General features: G+C 51.4%; 1 protein-coding gene across 6 annotated transcripts in view; it reads right to left on the reverse strand.

The window, feature by feature from the left end:
- KDM6B (lysine demethylase 6B) overlaps positions 1-24,240 on the reverse strand; it is a 99,154-nt gene that overhangs the window by 26,306 nt on the left and 48,608 nt on the right. For 4 of the 6 annotated variants that reach the window (XM_032234569.1, XM_032234566.1, XM_032234567.1 and 1 more), the window contains 8 exons: positions 13,475-13,615; positions 11,780-11,906; positions 9,895-9,993; positions 8,387-8,615; positions 7,110-7,205; positions 4,729-4,896; positions 4,292-4,441; positions 1,429-1,761 (listed from right to left, as the gene is read on the reverse strand). In XM_032234569.1, coding sequence (XP_032090460.1) covers positions 1,429-1,761; positions 4,292-4,441; positions 4,729-4,896; positions 7,110-7,205; positions 8,387-8,615; positions 9,895-9,993; positions 11,780-11,901 — 1,197 coding nt within the window. In that variant the 5' untranslated portion in view covers positions 11,902-11,906; positions 13,475-13,615. The remainder of the gene's footprint in view (positions 1-1,428; positions 1,762-4,291; positions 4,442-4,728; positions 4,897-7,109; positions 7,206-8,386; positions 8,616-9,894; positions 9,994-11,779; positions 11,907-13,474; positions 13,616-24,240) is intronic. The other 2 variants (XM_032234570.1, XM_032234571.1) reach the window with 2 other exon arrangements.

Genomic DNA, 24,240 nt, shown 5'->3' on the forward strand with positions numbered 1-24,240 from the left:
CCTTCTTCCCCATCTCCTCCATCTCTTTCCTACCTTTCCTTCCTTAATCCCTTGATTCTCTTCCGTCCTCTCTCCCTTCTCTTTTGCTTCTTCCCTCCCTCTTCTTCCTTTCCACTTTTCCTTCCCTCCTTTCCTTCCCCTTTCTTTCCTCCCTCCCTCTTTCCCTCCCTTCTCTTTCCTTCCTTCCTTCATCACTCCCTTCTGACTTTCTCTTCCTCTCCTTCCTTCCTTTCCTCCCTGCCTCCCCTCTCCTTCCTTCTTCCCTTCTCTTCTCATTCCTTCCTTTCCTCCCTCATTCCTTCCTTCCTTTCCTTCTTCCCCATCTCCTCCATCTCTCTTTCCTACCTTTTCTTCCTTAATCCCTTGATTCTCTTCCGTCCTCTCTCCCTTCTCTCTCCCTTCTTCCCTCCCTCTCTTCTTCCTTTCCACTTTTCCTTCCCTCCTTTCCTTCTCCTTTCTTTCCTCCCTCCCTTTCCCTCCCTTCTCTCTTTCCTTCCTTCCTTCATCACTCCCTTCTGACTTTCTCTTCCTATCCTTCCTTTCTTCCTTTCCTCCCTCCCCTCTCCTTCCTTCTTCCCTTCTCTTCTCGTTCCTTCCTTTCCTCCCTCATTCCTTCCTTTCCTTCTTCCCCATCTCCTCCATCTCTTTCCTACCTTTCCTTCCTTAATCCCTTGATTCTCTTCCGTCCTCTCTCCCTTCTATTTTGCTTCTTCCCTCCCTCTCTTCTTCCTTTCCACTTTTCCTTCCCTCCTTTCCTTCCCTTTTCTTTCCTCCCTCCCTCTTTCCCTCCCTTCTCTCTTTCCTTCCTTCCTTCATCACTCCCTTCTGACTTTCTCTTCCTCTCCTTCCTTCCTTTCCTCCCTGCCTCCCCTCTCCTTCCTTCTTCCCTTCTCTTCTCGTTCCTTCCCTTTCCTCTCTTCCTTTCCCTCCCTCCCTCATTCCTTCCTTCCCTCCCTCCCCTCTCTCTCCTTCCTTCCTCCCTTCTCCTTCCTTCCCTTTCCTCCCTCATTCCTTCCCTCCTTCCCTCTCTCCTCCATCTATCTTTCCTTCCTTTCCTTCCTTTATCCCTTGATTCTCTTCTGTCCTCCGTCCCTTCTCTCTTCCTTCTTCCCTCCTTCCTTTCCTGTTTTCCATCCTTCCTTTCATTCCCTCTTTCCTTCCCTCTTTCCATCTTTTCTTCCCTCCTTCCCCTTCTCTTGTTCCTTCCTTCCTCCCACCATCCCTCCTTCCCTCTTTCCTTCCTTCCTTCCTTCATCAGTCCCTTCTCACTTTCTCTTCCTCTCTCCTTCCTTCCTTCCTTCCTTCCTTCCTTCCTTCCTTCCTTCCTTCCTTCCTCCCTCGGTCATCCCTGCCCTCTTCCTCTTCAAGGACTCTGCCCAAACAGCCCAGCCTGCCCAGGCCTTCCCGGAGTCCCCGGGGGCCACTTACAAGGCTTTCCGAGGCCAGGGCCCCCCGTGAGGTGGTCTTGCTGCTGCTGCTGCTGGTGGTGGTGGGTCCTCCCGGGGTCGGGCGCGGGGCATAAGGCACGCAGGCGGTTGTTGCTGGTGTGGTGGTGGACTCTGGACGCATCCGGGAGACTCGGCCGTCTCTAAGGTCACTTCCGTTGGGCCGGGCCGAGCAGCCGTGGGGCTCGAGGGGGGCGCGATGTGCTGGCGGTGTGCGGGGAGTGGGCGCCATGGCCGGCAGGCGGTGGGGAGGCGGGTGGGAGCTGTAGGCGGGTGACGGGTAGGGGAAAGGGTGAGCCACGGAATTCCTCTGCTCCTGGGGGAGGAAGGGAAAGAGAGAGAGAGAGAGAGAGAGAGAGAGAACGGGAGGGCGGGAGGAGGAAGGAGAAAGGAAGGAAAGTAAAAGAAAAGAAGGAAGGAGAAAGGAAGGAAGGAGAAAGGAAGGGAGGAAGGAAGGAGGGAAGAGGAAGGAAGAAAGGAAAGTAAAAGGAATGAAGGGAGGAAGGAAAAAGGAAGGAGGAGGAAGAAAGGAAGGAAAGTAAAAGGAAGGAAGGAAGGAAGGAAGGAAGGAAGGAAAAAGGAAGGAGGGAGGTAGGAAGGAGAAAGGAAGGAAGGAGAAAGGAAGAAAGAAAGGAGAAAGTAAGTAAGGAGGAAAAAAGGGAAGGAGGAAGGAAGTAAGCAGGAAGGGAGGGAGGGAGGAGAAAGGAAAGAAGGAAGGAGAAAGGAAGAAACATAGGAGAAAGTAAGGAGGAAAAAAGGGAGGGAGGGTAGGAAGGAGAAAGGGAAGGAGGAAGGAAGGAGAAAGGAAGGAAGGAGGAAGGAAGGGAAGGAGGGAGGAAGGAGAAAGGGAAGGAGGAAGGAAGGAGAAAGGAAGGAAGGAGGAAGGAAGGGAGGGAGGGAGGGAGGAAGGAAGGAAGGAGAAAGGAAGAAAGAAAGGAGAAAGGAAGTAAGGAGGAAAAAAGAGAAGGAGGAAGGAAGGAGAAAGGAAGTAAGGAGGAAGGAAGAGAGGGAGGAGAAAGGAAAGAAGGAAGGAGAAAGGAAGGAGAAAGGAAGTAAGGAGGAAGGAAGGGAGGGAGGAAGGAGAAAGGAAGGAAGGAAGAAGGGAGGGAGGGAAGAGAAAGGAAGGAAGGAAGAAAATAAATAAACAAATAAATAAATCCAGGTGTTCCTTCCTGTTTCCATGAAGCCACCTGGGCTGATCTTAATTCCCCCTCCCCCCCCCCCCGCAGCCCCAGCCCACCTGGAAACGGGCCTTTGCAAATGCCAAGCCAAGCGGGCAGCCAGCAGCAGGCAGAGCAGGGAAGCTCCCCCCCACCCCCCCCACACCCCCGTTGGCCCCCGCTGCCCACCCTCGCGGGGGGGGGGCTAACGCTGGGTTCCTAGATGGGGAGGGGGGGGTAATATTTATCACACAAGGAGCAGGGACTCGGGGGGGGTGTGTGTGTCTCTCTGGTAATGCAAAGGGCAGGGAGGAGGGAACCCCCCCCCGCCCTCCACAAGGACCCCCCCCTCAATTTAAAATATTGGATTATCAGCTTCCTCATACTCTCCTTCCTCCATTCTTTTCCTCCTTCCTTCCATCCTTCCTCCCTTTTGTTCTTTCCTCTCTTCCTTCCTCCCCTCCTCTCTTTTCTCCCTCCCTCTCTCCTCCCTCCTTCCTTTTCTCCTTCCTTCCTTCCATCCATCCTTCCTCCCTTTTGTTCTCTTTCCTCTCCTTTCCTCCATCTCTTTGTTCCTTCCTCCCCTCCTCTCTTTTCTCCATCCCTCTCTCTCCTTCCTCCTTTTCTCCTTCCTTCCTTCCATCCATCCTTCTTCCCTTCCCCTTTTCCTTTCTTTCCTCTCTTCTTTGCTCCATCTCTCTCTCATTTCTTCCCTTCCTCATTCCCTTCCTTCCATCCCTTCTTTTTCTATTTCTCCCTTTCCTTTTCTTTCTTCTTCCTTTGCTTTCCTTTCATTTCTTCTTCCTTTCCCTTCCTCTATTTTCCTTTCCTCCTTTCCTTTCTTCCCCTCCCTCTTTTCTCTCTTTCATTCTCTCCCTTTCCTTTCCTCGATTTTCCTTTCCTTTTTCTATCTTCCTTTCCTTCCTTTCCCCTCGCTCCCTTTCCTTTCTTTCTTTCATTCTCTCTCTCTCCCTTTCCTTTCTTCTTTTTTTCCTTTCCTCTCCTATTTTCCTTTCCTTTTTCTATCTTCCTTTCCTTTCTTCCTTCTTTCCCCTCCCTCCTTTTCTTCCTAACTTTCTTTTTCTTTCTTTCTCTTTCACTCTCTCCCCCTTTCCTTTCCTATTTTCCTTTCCTTTTTCTATCTTCCTTTCTTCCTTCTTTCCCCTTCCTCCTTTTCTTTCTTTTTCTTTCTTTCTCTTTCACTCTCTCTCTCCCTTTCCTATTTTCCTTTCCTTTTTCTATCTTCCTTTCCTTTCTTCCCCTCCTTCCTTTTCTTCCTTCCCTTCCTTTCCTTTTCTTTCTTTCTTTCTTTCTTTCTTTCTTTCACTCTCCCTCTCCCTTTCCTTTCCTCTATTTTCCTTTTTCTATCTTCCTTTCCTTTCTTCCCCTCCTTCCTTTTCTTCCTTCCCTTCCTTTCTTTTTCTTTCTTTCTTTCTTTCTTTCTTTCTTTCTTTCACTCTCCCTCTCCCTTTCCTTTCCTCTATTTTCCTTTTCTTTTTCTATCTTCCTTTCCTTTCTTCCCCTCCTTCCTTTTCTTCCTTCCTTCCCTTCTTTTCCTTTCTTTCTCTTTCATTCTCTCTCCCCCTTTCCTTCACTTTCTTCTTCCTCCCAATATCACTCTCCCTCCCTCCTCCCTTCCCTCCTTCGGGGGTGGGGGGGGGCCTTAAAGTGGGGCCACAGCCTTACTTGTCTCTCTGGGACGGCCAAGTTCTTGCGCTCCTGGGCCCAATGGTCTCCATGGAGGGGGCTCCATAATCCAGGCTTGGGCAGCTGATAGTGGGGGTTGCCGGGGGCTCCGGGACCGGAGAGGTGCTGGCCTCCCCCATTACCACCATTCTGCTCCCCGGCAGGCACGGGCAGAGAGAGAGCAAGAGGAGAGGGTCACTGCCTCCAAATCCCCACCGCATCTTCCTCTCCCCCCCCCCCCTCACAGCTGCCCCACATCCTTCCCCATCGAGGAAGAGATGAATCTCACCTACAGAACCATTTCTCCCCTGTCTTTGTTTTTAAAAAGCCAGCAGCCCCCCCAAGCAGAAGCCGAAAGCAGCGGCCGCAAAGGAGGGAGGCCATGAAGCATGCGCAGAGTGCCAGCGGGGGAGGAGGAGGAGGGAGGGATACTCTACCTGATCGGGACTGGTGCTGCGCCGTCTCTTCATGGGCGCCGGCATCTCTTCGCCGTGGCCCAGGTGGGCTGGATGCTGGACCGGCGGGATGGGCTGGACCACGGGGGGCTCCATGGGGGGGCCAGGCCTCTTGAGTTGGGGGTTGCGCTTCGCCGAGAAATTCCTTTTCTGGGGGGGGAGGAAGGCGCGAGAGAGGGGATTGGAGTGGGAAAATGGTCTTTTTTCCGGCTAACAAGCCAACTCGCGAGGCCTTCCCGCGAAAACGGAGCATCTCTAGGGAAGATTTGGGACCTGGAGGCTTTTAAGAGGGGTGGACTTCAACTCCCAGAATCCCCCCACCCCTAGTCAGCCATCTTGACTGGGGGATTCTGGGAGCTGAAGTCCCTCCATCTTAAAAGGTAAAAAAAAAACATCATTGTCTCCAAACTTAGTGATTTTTAAGATGCGTGGACTTCAACTCCCAGAATCCCTCAGTCCAGATGGCTAGCTTGGAGGAATTCTGGGAGTTGAAGTTCATGCAATTTAAAAGACATATAGATTGAAAAATGCCGTTCTAGGACAGGGATGTCCAACCTTGGCTGCTCTTAGACTTGTGGACTTCAACTCCCAGAATCCCCCCAGATCTTGACTGGGGGATTCTGGGAGTTGAAATCCATACAGCTTAGAAGGTAAAAAAAACAACAACACCATTCTAGGACTGGAGTCTCCAAACTCAGTGATTTTAGGACACGTGGACTTCGACTCCCAGAATCCCTCAGGACAGCCATCTTGACCGGGGGATTCTGGGAGTTGAAGTTCGTGCAATTTAAAAGATACGCAGATTGAAAAATGCTGTTCTAGGAGAGGGATCTCAAACCTTGGCTGCTTTTAAGACTCGTGGACTTCAACTCCCAGAATCCCCCATGCAGCCATCTTGACTGGGGGATTCTGGGAGTTGAAGTCCACACATCTAAAAGGGTTGAAAAATGCTGTTCTAGGAAGCGGGTTCTCCAAACGTGGCAATTTTAAGACCTGTGGACTTCAACTCCCAGAATCCCCCATCCAGCCTCGGGGAAAGGAGGCGATAACAAGGCGTCCAGGTTTTCCTCCTTGTTTCAAGACAAAAGATGTCCGCAAAACTCATCCAGACCCAAGAAGTCCTCGACTTACAACCATTCCATTTAGTGACCGTCTGAACATACGCCGGCACTGAAAAAACAGACTCCCAAGGTCCCTTCCAACTCTGTTAATGACCGCTTTTCAGACTTACGACCGTTGCTGTCCCCCCTCAACCGTCCCGTGATCACAATTCAGATGCTTGGCAACCGACTCACACTTACGACGGCTGCAGTTTCACAGGGTCCCTGATGGCCTTTTACGACCTTCGGACCGGCAAAATCAACGGGGGGGAGAGGATTCATTGAACAGCCGTGTGACTCACTTAACAACTGCAGGGATCCCCTTAACAACGGCGACAAGAAAGGTCGTAAAACGGGACAAAGCTCACTTAAAAGCTGCCTCATTCAGCAACGGAAATTTTGGCCTGCGTCACGGTCGAGGACTCTCCGTCTTCCTGGACAATTTTGCCACTCCTTTATTTTTAGCAATGACTCAAAAGGCGGCATTTTCAGAGTTGGGAGGGACCTTGGAGGTCATCTAGTCCAACCCCCTGCTCAGGCAGGAGATCCTGTGCCATTTGAGATAAATATGTAATATAATCACAATAGAGCCGGAAGGGACCTTAGGGGTCATCTAGTCCAACCCCCTGCTCAGGCAGGAGATCCTGTGCCATTTGAGATAAATATGTAATATAATCACAATGGAGTTGGAAGGGACCTTGGAGGTCATCTAGTCAAAGCCCCTTTCCAAGCAGGAGCTTCCCCCCCTCAAACACCATTTCAGGCCATGATTTTATCCAATCAGAGTCGGGGAGTTTTAGCCATTTTCTTTAAATAAAAGATGCAGATTAAACAAACAAAAAAAATCACGCAGGAGTCCTGGAAAAAACCCTGTTCCTCTTTTACATTTCTTGGTTAATATTCGGAAAAAATGTTAACTTTCCCCCCCCCAGAGAGGAATTCTCAAAAAAATAAAAAATAAAATTGGAAACAGTGATTGACACGCCAGACTGCGGAACGGAAGAAAATCGGTCCAAAACATTTCTTAAAAAAAAAAAAGGCTAACAAATGACTCATAGAATTTTTAAAAAGCAACAGTAACAAATATTCCTTCAACTTAAGTAAGTCCCAAATGGCGCAAGTTGGGCAAACCAGCTTTGCCTGGATGAAGGTGTGATTTTGGAGGTGAATTAAGGTCCGGGGTTAGGGGGGGGGGCACAGATGGATACTCCCCCCCCCCGTTTTGTGGGGAATGGGGTGGGGGGACACGGGGCCTGTTCTTACCTCAAGATGTAACAGGTTCCAGACTTGTTGCAAAGGGGGTAAAACCTTGTGCCGGAGATGAGATGACCCCCCCGAATGGAAATTCCACAGCTGAGCCTGGAAAAAAAGGGGGGGAATGGGGGGGGAGAGGAAGAAGAAGGGACGGAAACCACGTTAAAAAAAAAAGTTAAAAGCTTTTCTTCACAGAGTTCGGGCAAGGGTTTCCCTCGGGAAGAGTCGCAATATCTCCTGGTGGTCGCCCATCCAAATAGACTGTTCTTCACTTGGCTTTTTAATCTGGGGAAGGGGCTGATTTAAGGGGGGGAAAACGGGTTGCTTTCTTTGCTTTGACCAATAATATTTCGGGGAGTTTGGTGGAATGGTTAAGGCAGCCAATAGGAAACCGGGAAACGGGGAATTCTAGTTCTGTCTTAGGCACAAAAGCCAATTGGGTGACTTTGGGCCAATCACCCAGAGACTGGGAATTCTAGTCACATTTTAGGCAATCGATTGGGAGATCTTGGGCACCGGGTGACCGTGAGTTCTAGTCCCACCTTAGACATCAAAGTTGGCTGAATCACTTTGTGCCAATCGCCAGGCGACTGGGAGCTCTAGTACTGCCTTAGGCAAGAAAGCCAACTTGGAAACTTTGGGCCAATCACCAGGAGACGGTGAGTTCTAGTCCCACCTTAAACTTCAAAGCCAGCTGGGTGACTTTGGGCCAATCACCAGGAGACGGTGAGTTCTAGTCCCGCCTTAAACCTCAAAGCCAGCTGGGTGACTTTGGGCCAATCACCAGGAGACGGTGAGTTCTAGTCCCACCTTAAACCTCAAAGCCAGCTGGGTGACTTTGGGCCAATCACCAGGAGACGGTGAGTTCTAGTCCCACCTTAAACCTCAAAGCCAGCTGGGTGACTTTGGGCCAATCACCAGGAGACGGTGAGTTCTAGTCCCGCCTTAAACCTCAAAGCCAGCTGGGTGACTTTGGGCCAATCACCAGGAGACGGTGAGTTCTAGTCCCACCTTAAACCTCAAAGCCAGCTGGGTGACTTTGGGCCAATCACCAGGAGACGGTGAGTTCTAGTCCCACCTTAAACCTCAAAGCCAGCTGGGTGACTTTGGGCCAATCACCAGGAGACGGTGAGTTCTAGTCCCACCTTAAACCTCAAAGCCAGCTGGGTGACTTTGGGCCAATCACCAGGAGACGGTGAGTTCTAGCCCCCTCTGCTGCTCCTCCCCGGAGGCCTGACGCTCGCCTCGGGCATCCCCCCCCCCGCCCTGCCCCGCGGCCCTCCTACCTGTTGCAGCCTCCCGATCTGGGCGTGCATCTTCCCGTAGCTTCCGTAGTCGCGCTGGTAGCGAGCGGCATTTTGATAGCACCGAATGGCTTCCTCGCAGTCTTGCTCGGATTCGTAAATCTCCCCCAGTTGTTCCCAGAGGTGGGGCTGGCCCTGGTCACGGAGCAGTGCCTGGACGCAGCCATGGATGGCCTCCAGTTTCCCGTGCAGGGGGCGGGGCGGAAGGTTCCTGGAGTGGAGGGAGGGGAAATAAGAGGGGGGACGCGATGAGTAGGTCAGCGAAGAAGCCAGCGCGTGGGGTGGGGTCCCTGGGAATTGCGGGGTTCCCGAGAGCCTGAACAAACTCTTTTATTAATCGACTGTGAATTCTGCTCCTTTCCACCCAGCAAAGTCTTTCAAGGGTGGATTTACGGTCACAGACCTTATCTGGCTTGGAGAGCTTCCAGGCCGAGATCTGCAGAACTTGGCCAGGAGTCTCCAAACCGATGAAGCAAACTAATCGTCTCCTGCAAACTCCACTCCCCTGGCGCTCACTCTTTTATTCCCTCTGGGAGGGGCCATTCACCGTCCACCTGTGGCCTTACTCTCAAGTCGACCCCTGTTCTTTAGCTCTTCCCTTCACCTGGCAACTCTGGGCATGCGCACACTGGGAACAGGCTCCAGCTGTTCTTCTGCCTCACTGATGTCCGACTCCGAAGGCAGCTGGTAACTGTCGGGGCGGCCCTGCCCCCCTCTCTGCCTCCGACGCAGAGCCCTCCTCAGAGCCTTCCCCAGACTCCAGGACTGGCCCATCTTCCTCCCCAACCTCCTCACTGTCCGAATCTGCTGCCTCTGGCAGGCCACAAGAAGCAGTCTCAAAGGAAGGGGGGGGGGGTTCCTGCAGATATGGAGTGGGGGAATCTAAGAAGGACCCAGCAAAGGGGAAGGGAGAGCCAGGGATGGAGGTGGGGGAGGGCAGCATAGAAGCTGAAAAGGACAGAGCTATACAGCAAGACCTTTGTGGTCAAAAGAGAATTATTTTTTTGAGCTCAGGGTCGAAATGAAGCATAGTGGTTTTTTTCCAGACGTTTTACGATCCAACTAGGTAACGCTATCAGTGCCAGGAGGGTGGAGGGGTTGTGGAGATTGGGAGAGGAGGAGGAGGAGGAGAAATAGGACTTATGAGGTCCTTCGTGCTCTCTGAACTGGATAATTTCCTTGCAGACATTTCGTGAGCCATCTAGGTAACGCTATCAGTGTTAGGAGGGTGTGGGGTTTGCAGAGATTTGGCGGGGGGGGGGAGGAATAGAAGAAGAGGAAATGGTGGATTTTGGAAACTTGGATGCTTTTCTGAGCTGGATGGTTTCCTTCCGGGCGTTTCATCACCCAACTAGGGAACATCATCAGGGCTACGGGGAATGGTCTGCTCGGAGCTTTTCCCAGGTGCAATCTATGAGGTTTGTGGGGGGGGGGGCTTCCTTTCTCATTCCCATGCCCACCCCCCCCCCCCCGCCCGGCGCGAGACTCACCCGGGGGCATAGTAGCCTTTGCTGTACTGCCCCAAATTAGCACCATGGCTGGGCGGTAACGGCAGGGGTAGAGGTGGCTGGACGGCACTGGCGGAGCACCTGGAAAACCAGGGTGGGAGGGAAAGACAGAAGAGACGTCAGCTGTGGGAGGGGGGTGGGGAAAGCACCCCGAGACTATTAGGGGCGGGGGTCCCGCTCGAGGTGAAAGGAGCAGACTTGGGAGAGGAAGCAGAGGAGGCCACACCGAAACTGCCCACCCACTCAAAGCTTGGACAGAAGCAAGCTAACCTTGGTGGGGATTTGGGGAAGGGGGGGGAGACCCTCCAGATAAATGGGATGAAGCCCCCAAGGGGGTTGAGCTGGTTCTCTAGACCTCTGAGCTCAATCGTCCTCTTTTAACGACCCCCAAATCCCTGGCGGGGTGGAGTCCTGAGCAACTGAATGGAGCTGAATGTTTTAGTGGCCAGATGCCTTTCCCTGTCGCCGATGAGGAGTTTTGTTCGGCAGATATATTCTCATTGTGCCCAGAGAGAGAAATATCTGCCTCGACTTAGGATCGAACTAACAGCCTCCTGATTGTCACTCTTCTGAGCTCAATAAAGGGGAATATTTGCAGCTCGGGGTCCTTGGTGGTCTCTGAGTTTGGTGGTTTTCTTGCCGACGTTTCACGACCCAACCAGACAACGCCCTCGGTGCTACAAGGGAGAGGTGTTTGCATATCCAGAACTGATGAGGTTGCCTAGTTGGGTTGTGAAATGTCTGCAAGGAAAACCAAGCTCAGAGACCTCCAAGGACCCCTTCTCTTCTTAGCTCGGGGGCACGAAGGCCCACCTTGGTGGGATTGAAGGTAGTCCTTGATTTACGACCCCAAATTGAGCCTGGGATTACGGTCATATAAATCGTCAAGCAATTCATCCCATAAGCAGAAACTTGATTTGATGATCTTTTTGCAGTGGGCATTATGCAAATCAGCATGGTCATTAAGTGAATGAAAAGTTGCTAAGTGAACAATGCAGTCATTAAGCAAACCTCATTTTCCGGAATGGGTGTTTTATTTTGTCTGAAAATAGCAATACATACCAGTTTCTGGCAAAAGAAAGTTGCCACTCGTGCTAAGCAACCGGTCGTAAATCGAGGACCACCTGTGTGCAGAGCCCATTTACTCTGCAGAGATTTGCATAGGGGGGCAGTCCTTGACGTACAACCACAATGGAGCCTAGTGTTTCCATTGCTAAGTGAGACAGCTGCTAAGTGAATTTTGCTCCCTTTTTACCACCATCGGGGGTAATGCTCTAACGGTCCTAAGTGTGGAAAAACAGTCATAAGTTCACTGTTTTTTTAGTGTCACGGTCACTCAAGCGTCACTAAATGAACGGTTGGAAGTCAAGGACTACCTGTAGGCACGAATTTATCCAGAAAACTCAAAAAAAGTTTATTTTTTTAAAAAAAAAACTTATTATATACCAGGAATGAGCCACATGCAGCTCCGGAGCCGCATGTGGCTCTTTCATCCCTCTGCTGCGGCTTCCTGTCGCTGGTCAGCTCCGCAATTAATAGGGCTTTCAGTTAGGACAGGAAGAGGAAAAAGGACGCTGTGCTAGGAGGAGACTCTATGGTGGGGGAGCCGGATTTCCTGTCGGCTTGGGGAGGGGGGGGGGCTTCCGGTTTGGACATTTTGGGCTCTTTGAGTGTTTAAGGTTGCCGACCCCTGTCGTCTACCAATCATTCTCCAATTTCACTTGGAGAAACGAGAATTCGGAAGGAAAAACGAGGGAGGGGACCAGCCAGGCTTGACTGAGAGACCCCCAGGAGCTGTTGACCCACCACCACCACCACCACGAACCCGGCCCTCTCCTCCCTCTCTCCCTCCCCTTGCCCAGAATACCTGCCCCCTGGGAGCCATGGGCGAGAATGGCACGAACTCCAGGCTCCGCTGCAACCCAGGTTGCCGAGAGAAAAAGGGTCCCGCCCGGCACGGACCCCTAACTGTTCCAACGTTCGATGCATCCAGTCTGCGGGCGGGAAAAGAAGAGCGACAGGGTTAGGGGGAACCAGCTGCGGATGGAGACATTCCCCCCTCATCCCCCCCCAAAAAATAATCCGGGGCCCTTTTTATACCGTGTGATTTAATTTAACTCTCCTCCTAAATACCCACTTTCTACAAACAAAAGCCTCTTTCCTTTGGTTGAATTTCGTTTTGTGTGGCAGTTTAAAAGGCAGCAAGGCGGAAACCGGGCGTATGTGAGTTCTAGTCCTTCCTTAGTTTTAAATTACATTTCTTAACATTTTTATCCCGCCGTTTTTTTTAACTTTCTAAGCAACTCAAGGTGTTGAATGTACCCGATACTCTTTTCGGCTCCCCCCCCCCCCGAGAACAACCCCGTGAGGTGGGCTGGGCTGGGAGAGAGGGACTGGCCCCCCAAATCACCCAATCGGCTTTCATGACTAAGGCGGGACTAGAACTCCCGGCTGGCTGGCAATTGGATGAAAAGTTACTCAAGTCACCATTCAGGCTTGAGGTGGGACGAGAACTCCCAGTCGCCTGGTGATTGGCACAAAGTCGCCCAATAGGCTTTCTTGTCTAAGGTGGGACTAGAACTCCCAGTCGCCTGGTGATTGGCAAAAAGTCACCCAATAGGCTTTTTTTTAATCTAAGACGGGACTAGAACTCATAGTTTGCCTGGTGATTGGCACAAAGTCACCCAGCCGGCTTCCATGCCTAAGGCGGGACTAGAACTCCCCGTCTCCCTGTTTCTAAACCAGCACCTTAACCACCCAACGAAACTGAGTCTCCTTCCTACAAGACCCAAATGGGGGTTTGGGGCCAAGAAAGATAAGATAAACCATGTCACTTTAAGACTTGAGGACTTCAATTCCCAGAATCCCTCAGTCACTTTAAGAGTTGGGGACTTCAATTCCCAGAATCCCTCGGTCGCTTTAATTCTGGTGGACTTCAACTTCCAGAGTCTCTCAGCCGCTTTAAGACTGGTAGACTTCAATTCCCAGAATCCCTCGGTCGCTTTAAGACTTGAGGACTTCCAACTTCCAGAGTCCCTCAGCCGCTTTAATATTGGTAGACTTCAATTCCCAGAATCCCTCAGTCGCTTTAAGACTTGGGGACTTCAATTCCCAGAATCCCTCGGTCGCTTTAAGACTTGAGGACTTCAATTCCCAGAATCCCTCAGTCGCTTTAAGACTTGAGGACTTCAATTCCCAGAATCCCTCAGTCGCTTTAAGACTTGGGGATTCCAATTCCCAGAATCCCTCGGCCGCTTTAAGGGTTGGGGACTTCAACTCCCAGAATTCCTACATCCTTGTAGACTTAGTCCACAAGTCTTAATGTGGCTGAGGAATTCTGGGAGTTGAAGTCTTCAAGTCCCAGAATTTCCCAGCCAGCAAAGGGGAATTCTGGGAGTTGAAGTCCACCAGTCTTAGTGTTGCCAAAGTTGGGAGACCCCTGATAGAAGATCTCCCTTCTACCCATTTTATGGACCACTTCGTGCTTTTATGTCTCCATTGGACCCCCAAACCCTCCTCTCCCATGCTCCCCTCCCCACCCACCCCCAAGACCATCTCTTACCTTTCTGCCGCTGTGGACGCGTCTTCGTTCCCCACCCTCCACCCCCCCCAGATCCGGGCGACAGGCGCCCCCCCGCCAGCCGCTGATAATGTAGACCTCCTCCGGGTCTAAAGCCTCCGGCGGTCACAACCACATAGAATGCTGCAAGAAAGAGAGAAAGAGAGAGAAACACCGTTTAAATTCGCACCTATGACGCTCTGAAACCCCTTCTGACAACCTCGGGACCCCCTTGTTCTGCCCCCCCTACCCAGGAAGGAGGAAGTGGGGGGGAGGGGGCTTCTAAGCCACCCACCGATGCCAAGGTTGGAAATTGCCTTTTCCTTCTTTTGAAGGGGAACTTTCGCACCCAGAACAGACCTCAACCAAACGTGCAAAAGGTTGCTAGGTTGTGTGAATGCAGTTACAGAGGGGGAAACTGGGGGTTGTGGGAATGGGGAGAAGCCAGGTTTGGGAAGAGGAGCAATTTCCACCCTTTGAGCCGAGTTTCTAGGATGGGCTGCTATGGGCTTTCCTGTGCTCTGGCTGGGAGCGATGGGAGTTGTAGTCCAACACTTTTTTTTTTTAGTCTCTAAAACAAAAGGGGGATATCAAATCCAAAGATGCATGCATTTCCTTCCCTCCGGGGAAAAATCCCAGGTTTCATCTTAGCCTCGCACCCCCCCCCCCATCCAAATAACACGCGGACACGCTTTAGGGAGCATTCACACGACACGCGTCGCTCTGAACCAGCATCTTTTAAAAACCCGGGCTTCCCTTTCCCCCATTTTCCCCCCTTCCAGCCCTACTTTCAGCACGTGGAAGGCGACCCCAACGTCCAAGCCCGAAGAGGCGGAAGCAGCTGCCTTTTCCGCCGCTGTTCGGGGGGTCGTTGCCATCCCGCATTCCCAGTTCACTCACTTCGCTACGGGCAGGAGAGGGTTAACCCTCGGCGGTGGTGTTTTTTGTTTTTTTTAACCCTCCCGCCTATCAGCGCGGGCCACGCCTCCGGAGGGAGGGCACCTTCTGGCCCCCGCGTCCAATGGAACGGCTGGCTTGGAAGGTGGGAAGGCGGGGCCGCCGTTCCGCCCGCCTCCAAGATTAACCCCTGCCAAGCCGGGTGTTCTTAGCCGAAGTGCCTTGTGCCTCTCTTTCTCCAGCCGAGCAGCCAATCGCGCCCCCTCCTCCCGACGGCCACCAATCAGCGTTCGCCTTGATCTTCCAGAGGGGTCTGAAACCATAGAGATAAATGAGGAGGGGCGGCCGAGATCCGCACTCGCGATCAGCGATTGCTACTGCCTGGCCAGCTGATGGGAGGAGAGGGGAAGATCACTATGAACTAAACACAGTGCTTCTTAAACAGGAAGGTGGGCGGACTTCAACTCCCAGAATTCCTCAGCCCGCATGCCTGCCTGGGGAATTCTGGGACTTGAAGTCCGCCCATCTTCCAGCTGCTCAGGTGGGGAAGCATTGGACCAAAGAATTAATGGCTGTGGTTCGAACCTGCATTTAAGGGCAGGATTTTTATAGGTCGTCCTTGACTTACAACGCTTCGTTTAGCAACGGTTCCAAGTTGCAACAGGCTCTGCAAAGCTGCTAGGCGGCGGCGGGAGTGGAAAGAGTTCGTTTAGTGACGAACTTACAAGAGTTTGTTTAGCGACGAACTTACAAGAGTTCATTTAGTGACGAACTTACAAGAGTTCATTTAGTGACGAGCTTACAAGAGTTCATTTAGTGACAAACTTACAAGAGTTCATTTAGCGACGAACTTACAAGAGTTCATTTAGTGACGAACTTACAAGAGTTCACTTAGTGACAAACTTACAAGAGTTTGTTTATTGACCGAAGTTGCAATGACACTGGAAGGAGTGACAGGAACCCTTTTTCACACTTAACGACCGTTGCGGGCATCCCCGGGGTCACGTGATGAAAACCCAGAGGCTTGGCAACTGACTCGTATTTATGACGGTTGTAGATTCCCAGGGTTATCGGATTCCCCTTTTGCAACAAGCCAAGTCAATGGGGGAAATGCCAGGTTCACTTTACAACCGTGTGACTCACTTAAGAACGGCCGGGGTTCCCTTAATAAAGAGGGGCAAGAAAGGTCGTTCGATGGGGCAGAGCTCAGCAATTGTCTCGCTTAGCAAAGGGAATTTGGGGTTCCGTTGTAGGTCGTCAAGTGGAGGACTATCTGGCAACTAAGGGAGCCCATGGGTTGAACTCCGAATCCCATCATTCCCAGCCACGACGTATCACGGTGGAATTCCATTATGGTGGCATGAAGGCCCCCCTTCCTTCTAATTTCCTACTGGCCCAAAATCCCCCCGAATCCCCTAGCTGGCTCTTATGCCTACGGCAGAATTAGAACTCAGAGTCTCCTGGTTTCTACAGGTAGTCCTCGACGTATGACCACCATTGAGCCCAACGTGTCTGTTGTTAAGTGAAACATTGGTTAAGCGAGGAGCTCGGTCCCGTCCGTTTGGTGACTTTTCTCCCCCACCGTTGTTAAGTGAATCACTACAGCTATTACAGTTGTTAAGTGAATCTGCCTTCCCCGTTGACCCGGCGTGACAGGTCCCAAAAGAGGACGCCGGCCGGGACACTGGCAACCGTCATAAATACGAGTCCATTCCCGAGATCACGTGCCCATGAGGATGATGCAACGATCATAAGTATGAAATATGGTCGTAAGTATGAAAAACACGGGATGTTTTTAAGAAGAGACTGGGCAATTATTTGTCTGAAATAAGGATCTCCTGCTTGAACAGGGGGTTGGACTAGAAGACCTCCAAGGTCCCTTCCGGCTCTGATTGAAATGGTCTATATTAAATCTCCTGTTTGAGCAAGGGGGTGGGACTAGAAGACCTCCAGGGTCCCTTTTCCAGCTCTATTCTGACTGAAATCGTATAGGGTCTCCTGCTTGGGAAGCGGGCTGGACTAGAAGACCTCCTGGGTCCCTTTTCCAGCTCTATTCTGATCGAAATAGAATAGAGTCTCCTGCTTGGGAAGGGGGCTGGACTAGAAGACCTCCAAGGTCCCTTCCGGCTCTGATTGAAATGTCTATATTAGATCTCCTGTTTGAGCAAGGGGGTGGGACTAGAAGACCTCCAAGATCCCTTTTCCATCTCTATTCTGATCGAAATAGAATAGAGTCTCCTGCTTGGGAAGGGGGCTGGACTAGAAGACCTCCAATGTCCCTTTTCCAGCTCTATTCTGATTATATTACATATTTATCTCAAATGGTCTCCTGCTTGGGAAGGGGGCTGGACTAGAAGACCTCCAAGATCCCTTTTCCATCTCTATTCTGATCGAAATAGAATAGAGTCTCCTGCTTGGGAAGGGGGCTGGACTAGAAGACCTCCAATGTCCCTTTTCCAGCTCTATTCTGATTATATTACATATTTATCTCAAATGGTCTCCTGCTTGGGAAGGGGGCTGGACTAGAAGACCTCCAAGATCCCTTTTCCATCTCTATTCTGATCGAAATAGAATAGAGTCTCCTGCTTGGGAAGGGGGCTGGACTGGAAGACCTCCAAGATCCCTTTTCCAGATTTAGTCTGATTATATTACATATTTATCTCAAATGGTCTCCTGCTTGGGAAGGGGGCTGGACTAGAAGACCTCCAAGATCCCTTTTCCAGCTCTATTCTGATCGAAATAGAATAGAGTCTCCTGCTTGGGAAGGGGGCTGGACTAGAAGACCTCCAAGGTCCCTTTTCCAGCTCTATTCTGATTATATTACATATTTATCTCAAATGGTCTCCTGCTTGGGAAGGGGGCTGGACTAGAAGACCTCCAAGATCCCTTTTCCAGATTTATTCTGATTATATTACATATTTATCTCAAATGGTCTCCTGCTTGGGAAGGGGGCTGGACTAGAAGACCTCCAAGATCCCTTTTCCAGCTCTATTCTGATCGAAATAGAATAGAGTCTCCTGCTTGGGAAGGGGGCTGGACTAGAAGACCTCCAAGGTCCCTTTTCCAGCTCTATTCTGATTAAAACTGATGGCAGCCGGGTGCTTTTTAACCACGGGACTCCAATTGGCTCTTTTTCGGTCCCCTCCATCTTTCCATCTGTCAAATGGGCCGAGCTCAGCCCAGCAGCTGCGGGATGAATGAACGAAGGAATGAATAAATGAATAAATGAATGAATGAACCATTTTTTAATGGGAAAAAAAAACTTTGGCTCAACTTCCTCTTCCAATGCGACCGGAATTGGGAGCCACTGTTATTTTTCCCACGCCGCCCGCCACGAAGAGACCCCCGCGGGAGAGGGGAGGGGCTGTGTCCACCCCCACGGGGCCTGTGACTCACCCACCCTTCTCCGGCCCGGTGTCCCTGCCAGAAACCGGAGCCAGACAAGACACACTGGCCAGATCAGATCCCATCCTTTGCTGTGGTCAAGACAGGCTTTTTATAACCAGACACGATCCGTGGGAACCCACCCACGGAGGGGGTCTCGTCTTCGCCCCCCCCCTCCCCTCCGGCCCCAGACGTGGCTACGGCCGGGCCGGACACCCGTAGCTATTTCTAGAACCGCCCCGAGCTTAAGTTTGGCTCCCGAGCAGGCAGGCAGGGCGGTTGTGGTTTAAGAACAGAGCCCAGCCGGGGCACGGCCCTCGTGCGTTGCACGCCTGCCAAACAGCCGAGTGGAAGAGGGGGGAGGAAAGGGGGGGAGGGTAGTGAGCAGCTGGCAGGACTTCCTTGCACGCCTCCGGACGAGGGAGGAGGAGGAAGCCACAAGGCCCCATCGATGGCACGTCGCTTTGTGCAACGGCGAGCAAAGTACGACCGGTGGGGTGTGACGGGGCGTGTAAACTCCGGAGGGGAAGTGATCCCCCTCCCGCGAAGCGTGCAAAGGTTACGTCACGTATGAAGACCGCCACGGAGGGATGAAGACCTTTCACCTTGGGGGCAGTGTGTCCAAAAGGAGGACCTGGAACCAACACGCCCTTTCCTGCGCTCTAAACCGTATCACAAAAATCACAACGGGACCTTGGAGGTCATCTAGTCCAACCCCCCCTGCTCAAGCAGGAGACCTTCAACCGTTTCAGATCAAGGGCTGTCCGATCTCTGCTTGAAAGCCTCCAGTGATGGAGCACCCACAACCTCTGGAGGGAAGAACGGTTGCAGGCATTGGGGAATGTCTCGCTGAATGACGAGAAGGACCGGGGAGGGAGGGGGGGCGTGATAGCAGCATTCCAATATTTGGGGGACTGCGTCAAAGAAGAGGGGGGTCAAGCTCTTCTCCAAAGGAAGAAGAAGCAACAGATGGAAACTAATCAAGGAGAGAAGCAACTTAGAACTGAGGAGGAGTTTCCTCAGTGTGAGAACAGTTCACCGGTGGAACAGCTTGCCACCAGAAGTTGTAGATGCTCCAACACTGGAGGTTTTGAAGAAAAGCCAATTGTCTGAAATGAAACGTCGCAAGGACACAAGATACACTCCCAAACTTCACAAGATACACACACAAAATCGACCCCCATTTGCCGTTCTACACTGCCTGCTATAAAGAACTCCGGCTGGTTTTCAGTCCAGAAAGGGGACCCCCAAACCCGGCCAACTGCTCCTTCTATTTACAATTCCAAATTCCGATTGGCTGGAATTTTTCCAAGCCGCTGAACAACAGTTTGCTCGGGACATTTTCTTTGGCGGCGGGGGGGGGGGCGTTCTCCGAGTTGCTTTGTTTGCCACCATGGAGAAGTCGCGCCCACGGAGTCAACAACCGCAACGGCAGGGATTCCTGAAATATCTCGTTTCCGTGCGCCGAGCCGTACGGGGCCCCTTGCCTTTTCGCCAACATGCTGCCGCCCCTCGCGGAGCGCTTGCCCGCGTGCCGTCCAGGGTGTGTACTGTGGGCAAAAGCCCACACGTCTTTGGGTATCCTGTCTACACAGTCGGCCTGGGAAAACCGCGGGCATACACGTTAAGGACGGTGACCTGTCTACCTGTCGTTGCCGTGGGTCATGATTGGGGTACCAGATGCCCGCTCCATGTCTCCCTCTTGATCGTTCAGCGACACACCCAAACATTGCACGACAGACACATGATACAGTTCTAAACATCGCAAGACGCACGCACGATCTACACACAAACATCGCAAGGACACGCAATCCATGCTCAAACATCGCAAGACACTGTTTCCACCCAACCCCAAGTCCGGCATCCAGGAGCAACTCTAGATTAGCACCGGCGATGCCAAGAATCCTGGTGCAAATCGCTTGCGTGAGCTGCATCGGTGGCCGTGTTACTCCCAGGTTCCGTTCAAGGTGTAGCTGCCACCTTTCAAACCCTCCGTGGTTACTGGAAGGACCACCATCATTGGAGGCTTTCCAGAAGAGACTGGACTGCCATCTACTAGAAATGGTGTAGTAGGGTTTCCTGCTTGGGCAGGGGGTTGGACTCAATGACCTTCAAGGTCCCTTCCACCTCTGTCATCCTATGAATTAATCAATGAACAGCTTGCCAGCAGAAGTTGATAGACCTGGACTTAACACCAATTCATTTAGCGACCGTTCCAAGCTACAGCTGCACTGGAAAAAAGGGACCAACGGCTGTTTTTTTCACGCTTACGTCCGTTGTAACATTGTAACGCTGGGCAATGGACTGACATTTACGACGGTCGCAGTGTCCCTGTGTCTGTGTGTGTGTGTGTGCGTGTGTGTGTGTGCGATTCGCCTCACAAACCTGGCGGGAAAGGTCGGGAAATGGGGCAGATGTCGCTTAGCAGCGGACAGAAATTCGGAGCCCTGTTGCAGTCGTTAAGTCGAGGACTCCCTGTCATTTAATCAATCCGCCCACCGGGACAGTGTCCTGCCGTCCAAGACTTGAGTGAGGTTTCTTCGGGCAAAGAAACGACGATGGGCATAGCAATCCAGCCCTGGCAGAATTGGCATCGTGGGAAATTGGAGACCCCCCCCTCCCTCCCCCGGCACGGACTGCCCGGGATGGCACCGAGGAAGCGGCATGCAAATTGGAAAAGAGAGGGGACGGGAATGCCCCCCTCTAAAAACCAAAAACCCTCCAAAAAACCCCCACTCAACTACGTCGCCACGCGGCTATGCCCGAGGTCCCACTCAACCCCGAATCCTGCCGCATGTTTCTGATCTTTGCATCGTACAGAGAATTCTGGGTAAGCAGAGAGGCTCCCCCACCTGTGTTGGCGCCTGCGCCTGCCCCACCCATCCCTCCACCCTCCGTACGTCAGGCTGGTGATGCGCAGGGGATTTCCAACGCCGGCACTTCCAGCAAGGCACACCCCGACGCATCACGGAGCACGGCAAGAAAAGGAACGAGGAACGTGTTGCACCCTTCGGTTTTTCCACCCCTGCAATGCGGCCATGGCTTCCCCGGGACTCCCCGAAACGTCACTCGGACCGATTCGACCAAGTCAGCAATTTTTTGCTGGGTGCCAGGCTTTCTCCCCCCCCCTCCCCCCGTCCCTCAACCTTCCCTCTGCCCATGCTGCCCAGCTCAGCATTTTGGGCATCATCCTGCTCTTTGCAACTTCCTTCGCCTCCCCTCCTCCCCCCGCAGCCACTTCTCCGAAAATGACGAGCAAAAAAATAACAAAAAATATTTTTGCAAGCTCCGAGTTGTACGGATTTACAAGAAAGGGGAACTTGAAAGGATACAAAAGGGGGCAAAAACCGCAAAGGAAGCAGCAATTCACAAGGCCCGGAGTGCGTGGGGTAAGTGTATATTACGTGCGTTAGGTATAGGAGGGGGATGGCAAGAGGAATATTTTTGCAAAATAAGTGGGAATATTGACCCAGAATCGGCGTAAGCAAGGATAAACAAGAGTGAATCAGGACCGCAGCGTTCTAGAATACAGGGAGTCCCCGACTTACGACCGCAGTGGAGCCCAAAATTTCTGCCGCTAAGCGAGACAGTGGCTGAGTAAGTTTTGATACCCCGATTCTTACCACCGTTGTTAAATGAATCCCTGCAGTTGTGGAGCAAATCATGAGGTCGTTAAGGAAATCTGGCTTCTCCATGGACTTGGCTGGTTGTAAAAGAGGATCGTGTGACACACACACACACCCGTTGCGACTGTCATAAATAGGAGTCAGTTCCCAAGCGTCCGGATTTTTATCACATGACCACGGGGATGCCGCAACGGTCGTAAGGGTGAAAAACTGTCCTAATTCATTTTTTTAACTTTGAATGGTTATTAAACGAACTGTTGTAATACTACCAGTAGTACTTACTACCAGTAGTACTTACTACCACTAGTAGTTACTACCTGTAGTGCTTACTACCTGTAGTACAAAGGTTGAAGCCCCAATTCTCTCTCCCAAGTAAGAGACAAGACAGTAAGGAAAAACTTTGGGCAGTCTTCACTCTGCTCTCCAGATATACTCTACTACAACTCCCATCCCTTCAGCTAGCAGGGGATGATGGGTCAGCTTGGGGGAAGGCTCTGCAGAGCTGCTGTGCGGCTGCACAAGTGGAAAGGGTGAGAGCGTGTAAGTGCAAACCACGCATGTACAGGCAGGCCTTGACTTCCAACAGTTCGTTTAGTGCCCGTTGGAAGATGCAATTTACAACCATTTTTCACACTTACAACCGTCGCAGCATTCCCACGGTCCCGTGCTCGAAATTCAGACCCTCGGAAACAGGTTCCCGTTTACGACGGTCGTGATCCCCTTTTGCAACCTCAAGTCAATGGGGGAGAGCCCGATTCGCTTAAGGGCCGTGCGACTCACTCAACAACCGTGACAACCGACTTAACAACAGTGGCCAAAAAACCGAGTTGTAACATGGGGCAAAATTCCAACGTTTCGCTCGGCAGCATCACTTCTGGGCTCCGTTGTGGTCGTAACCAGAGGACTTACCCGGACACATGGGGGCAGTAGGAGAGAAACCCACGGGAAACGTGGCTCAGGGGTAGAGCCTTCTGGGATGTGGGGCTCAGAATTGTGTTGTTTTTTTGAGGTGGCAAGTGATGGGAAAGAAGGGGGGGCCATGGGGCGCTAGTTCGGTGTGTAAGCCGGTTGTGAATCACGGTCTCCCCACATGCTTAGTAGAACAGCTGTGTCAGCCCTGAGTCAGCGGCCAAGAAGGACACCGCCCCTTTTTCAATCCACCCCACCTAGAAAACGACTGAGTATAGGGGGGGTGCGAGAAACCATTTGGATACGTCTACCTGAAAAATCAACCACGCGCACACATACACGCGCACACACCGTGTCCATATGTCCTGCTTTTCACACCCGACGATAGGACCGCACACGTTCTCCCCACCCCACCCCACCCCGACGCGCACGTGACGATAAGCATCAGCTGGGAAACCCCAACGTCCGTTCAACACAACACGGGGGTGGGATGTTGTCCACGCATAGAGGCAGAAAGGCACACGCCTCTTGTGGTCAAAGGCGCAACGGGGTTATTGAAAAGCCAGCCCCCCCGAATGGCCTTCCTTCCACGACACAAACAGCAATACAGATCAATTAACCATGACTCGTTTTGTGACCGTTCGAAGTCCCCACGGCACCGAAAGGAGCGGCCTACGACCGTTTTTCGCCCCGACGACCATTACAGGCATCCCCGCGATCTCGTGATCGAAATTCAGACGCTTCACACGGGGTTCATATTTGTGACGGTCACAATGTCCCGGGGTGGTGGTGGTCAGATCATCCCCTGCTGCAACCTCCCGAAGAGCAAAGTCCGTGGGGAAATCCGGATTCAATTAACAAGCGGGTTACTCACTTAACAACTGCAGTGATTCACTTAACAACTGTTGCAAGACAGGTCGTACAAATGGGACAAAACTCACTTGACAAACATTTCTCTTAGCAACGTGAATTTTGGGCTCAGTGTGGTCGAAACTCGAGGACTACCTGTACATCAATCAATTATTTTTAGAAAGAGTGCATGAATTCTCGCTCTCTCTCTCCCCCTCGCTATCTATCTATATCTCTTCCTTTTCTTTCTCTCTCTTTTTCTTTCTCTCTCTATACCTACCTACCTCTCTCTCTATCTCTCTATCTGTTTCTGTCTCTTTTTCTCTGATTCTTTCCCTCTCCCTCCCTCCCTCTCTCTTTCTTTCTCTCTCTCCCTATCTATGCATCTCTATTTTTTTCTCTCTTTCTCTCCCTCTCTTTCTCTACCTACCTATCTGTATTTCTTTTTTTCTAAACCTCTTTCTCTCCCTCTCTTTCTCTACCTATCTATCTGTATCTCTCTTTTTTCTCTTTCTCTCCTTCTTTCTCTACTTATCTATCTGTATCTCTGTTTGTCTCTCTCTCTCTCTCTCTCTGTGTATCTCTCTTTCTCTCTTTCTCACCTTCTCTCTCTCTACCTATCTATCTGTATGTCTTTCTCTGTCTCTTTTTCTCACTTTCTTTCTTTCTCTCTCTCCCCCTATCTATCTGTATCTGTGTGTGTGTGTGTCTGTATCTCTCTCTTTTTCTCTCCCCCCCTCCCTATCTATATCTCTCTTTTTTCTCTTCTTTCCCTCGTTCCCTATCTGTATCTCTCTTTTTTCTCTCTTTCTCTATCTATCTGTCTGTCTGTCTGTCTGTCTGTCTGTCTGTCTGTATTTTTCTGTGTCTTTTTCTCACTTTCTGTCTTTCTCTCTCTCTCTCCCTATCTGTATCTCTCTTTTTTCTCTCTTTCTCTATCTATCTATCTATCTATCTATCTATCTATCTATCTATCTATCTATCTATCTATATTTCTCTGTCTCTTTTTCTCTGATTCTTTCCCTCTCTCTCTGTATCTCTCTCTTTCTCTCTCCCTCCCTATCTCTTTCTTTCTCTTCTTTCTCTCTCTCCCTATCTATGTAT

Source organism: Thamnophis elegans, chromosome Z (assembly GCF_009769535.1).
Source record: "Thamnophis elegans isolate rThaEle1 chromosome Z, rThaEle1.pri, whole genome shotgun sequence".
NCBI lineage: Eukaryota > Metazoa > Chordata > Lepidosauria > Squamata > Colubridae > Thamnophis > Thamnophis elegans.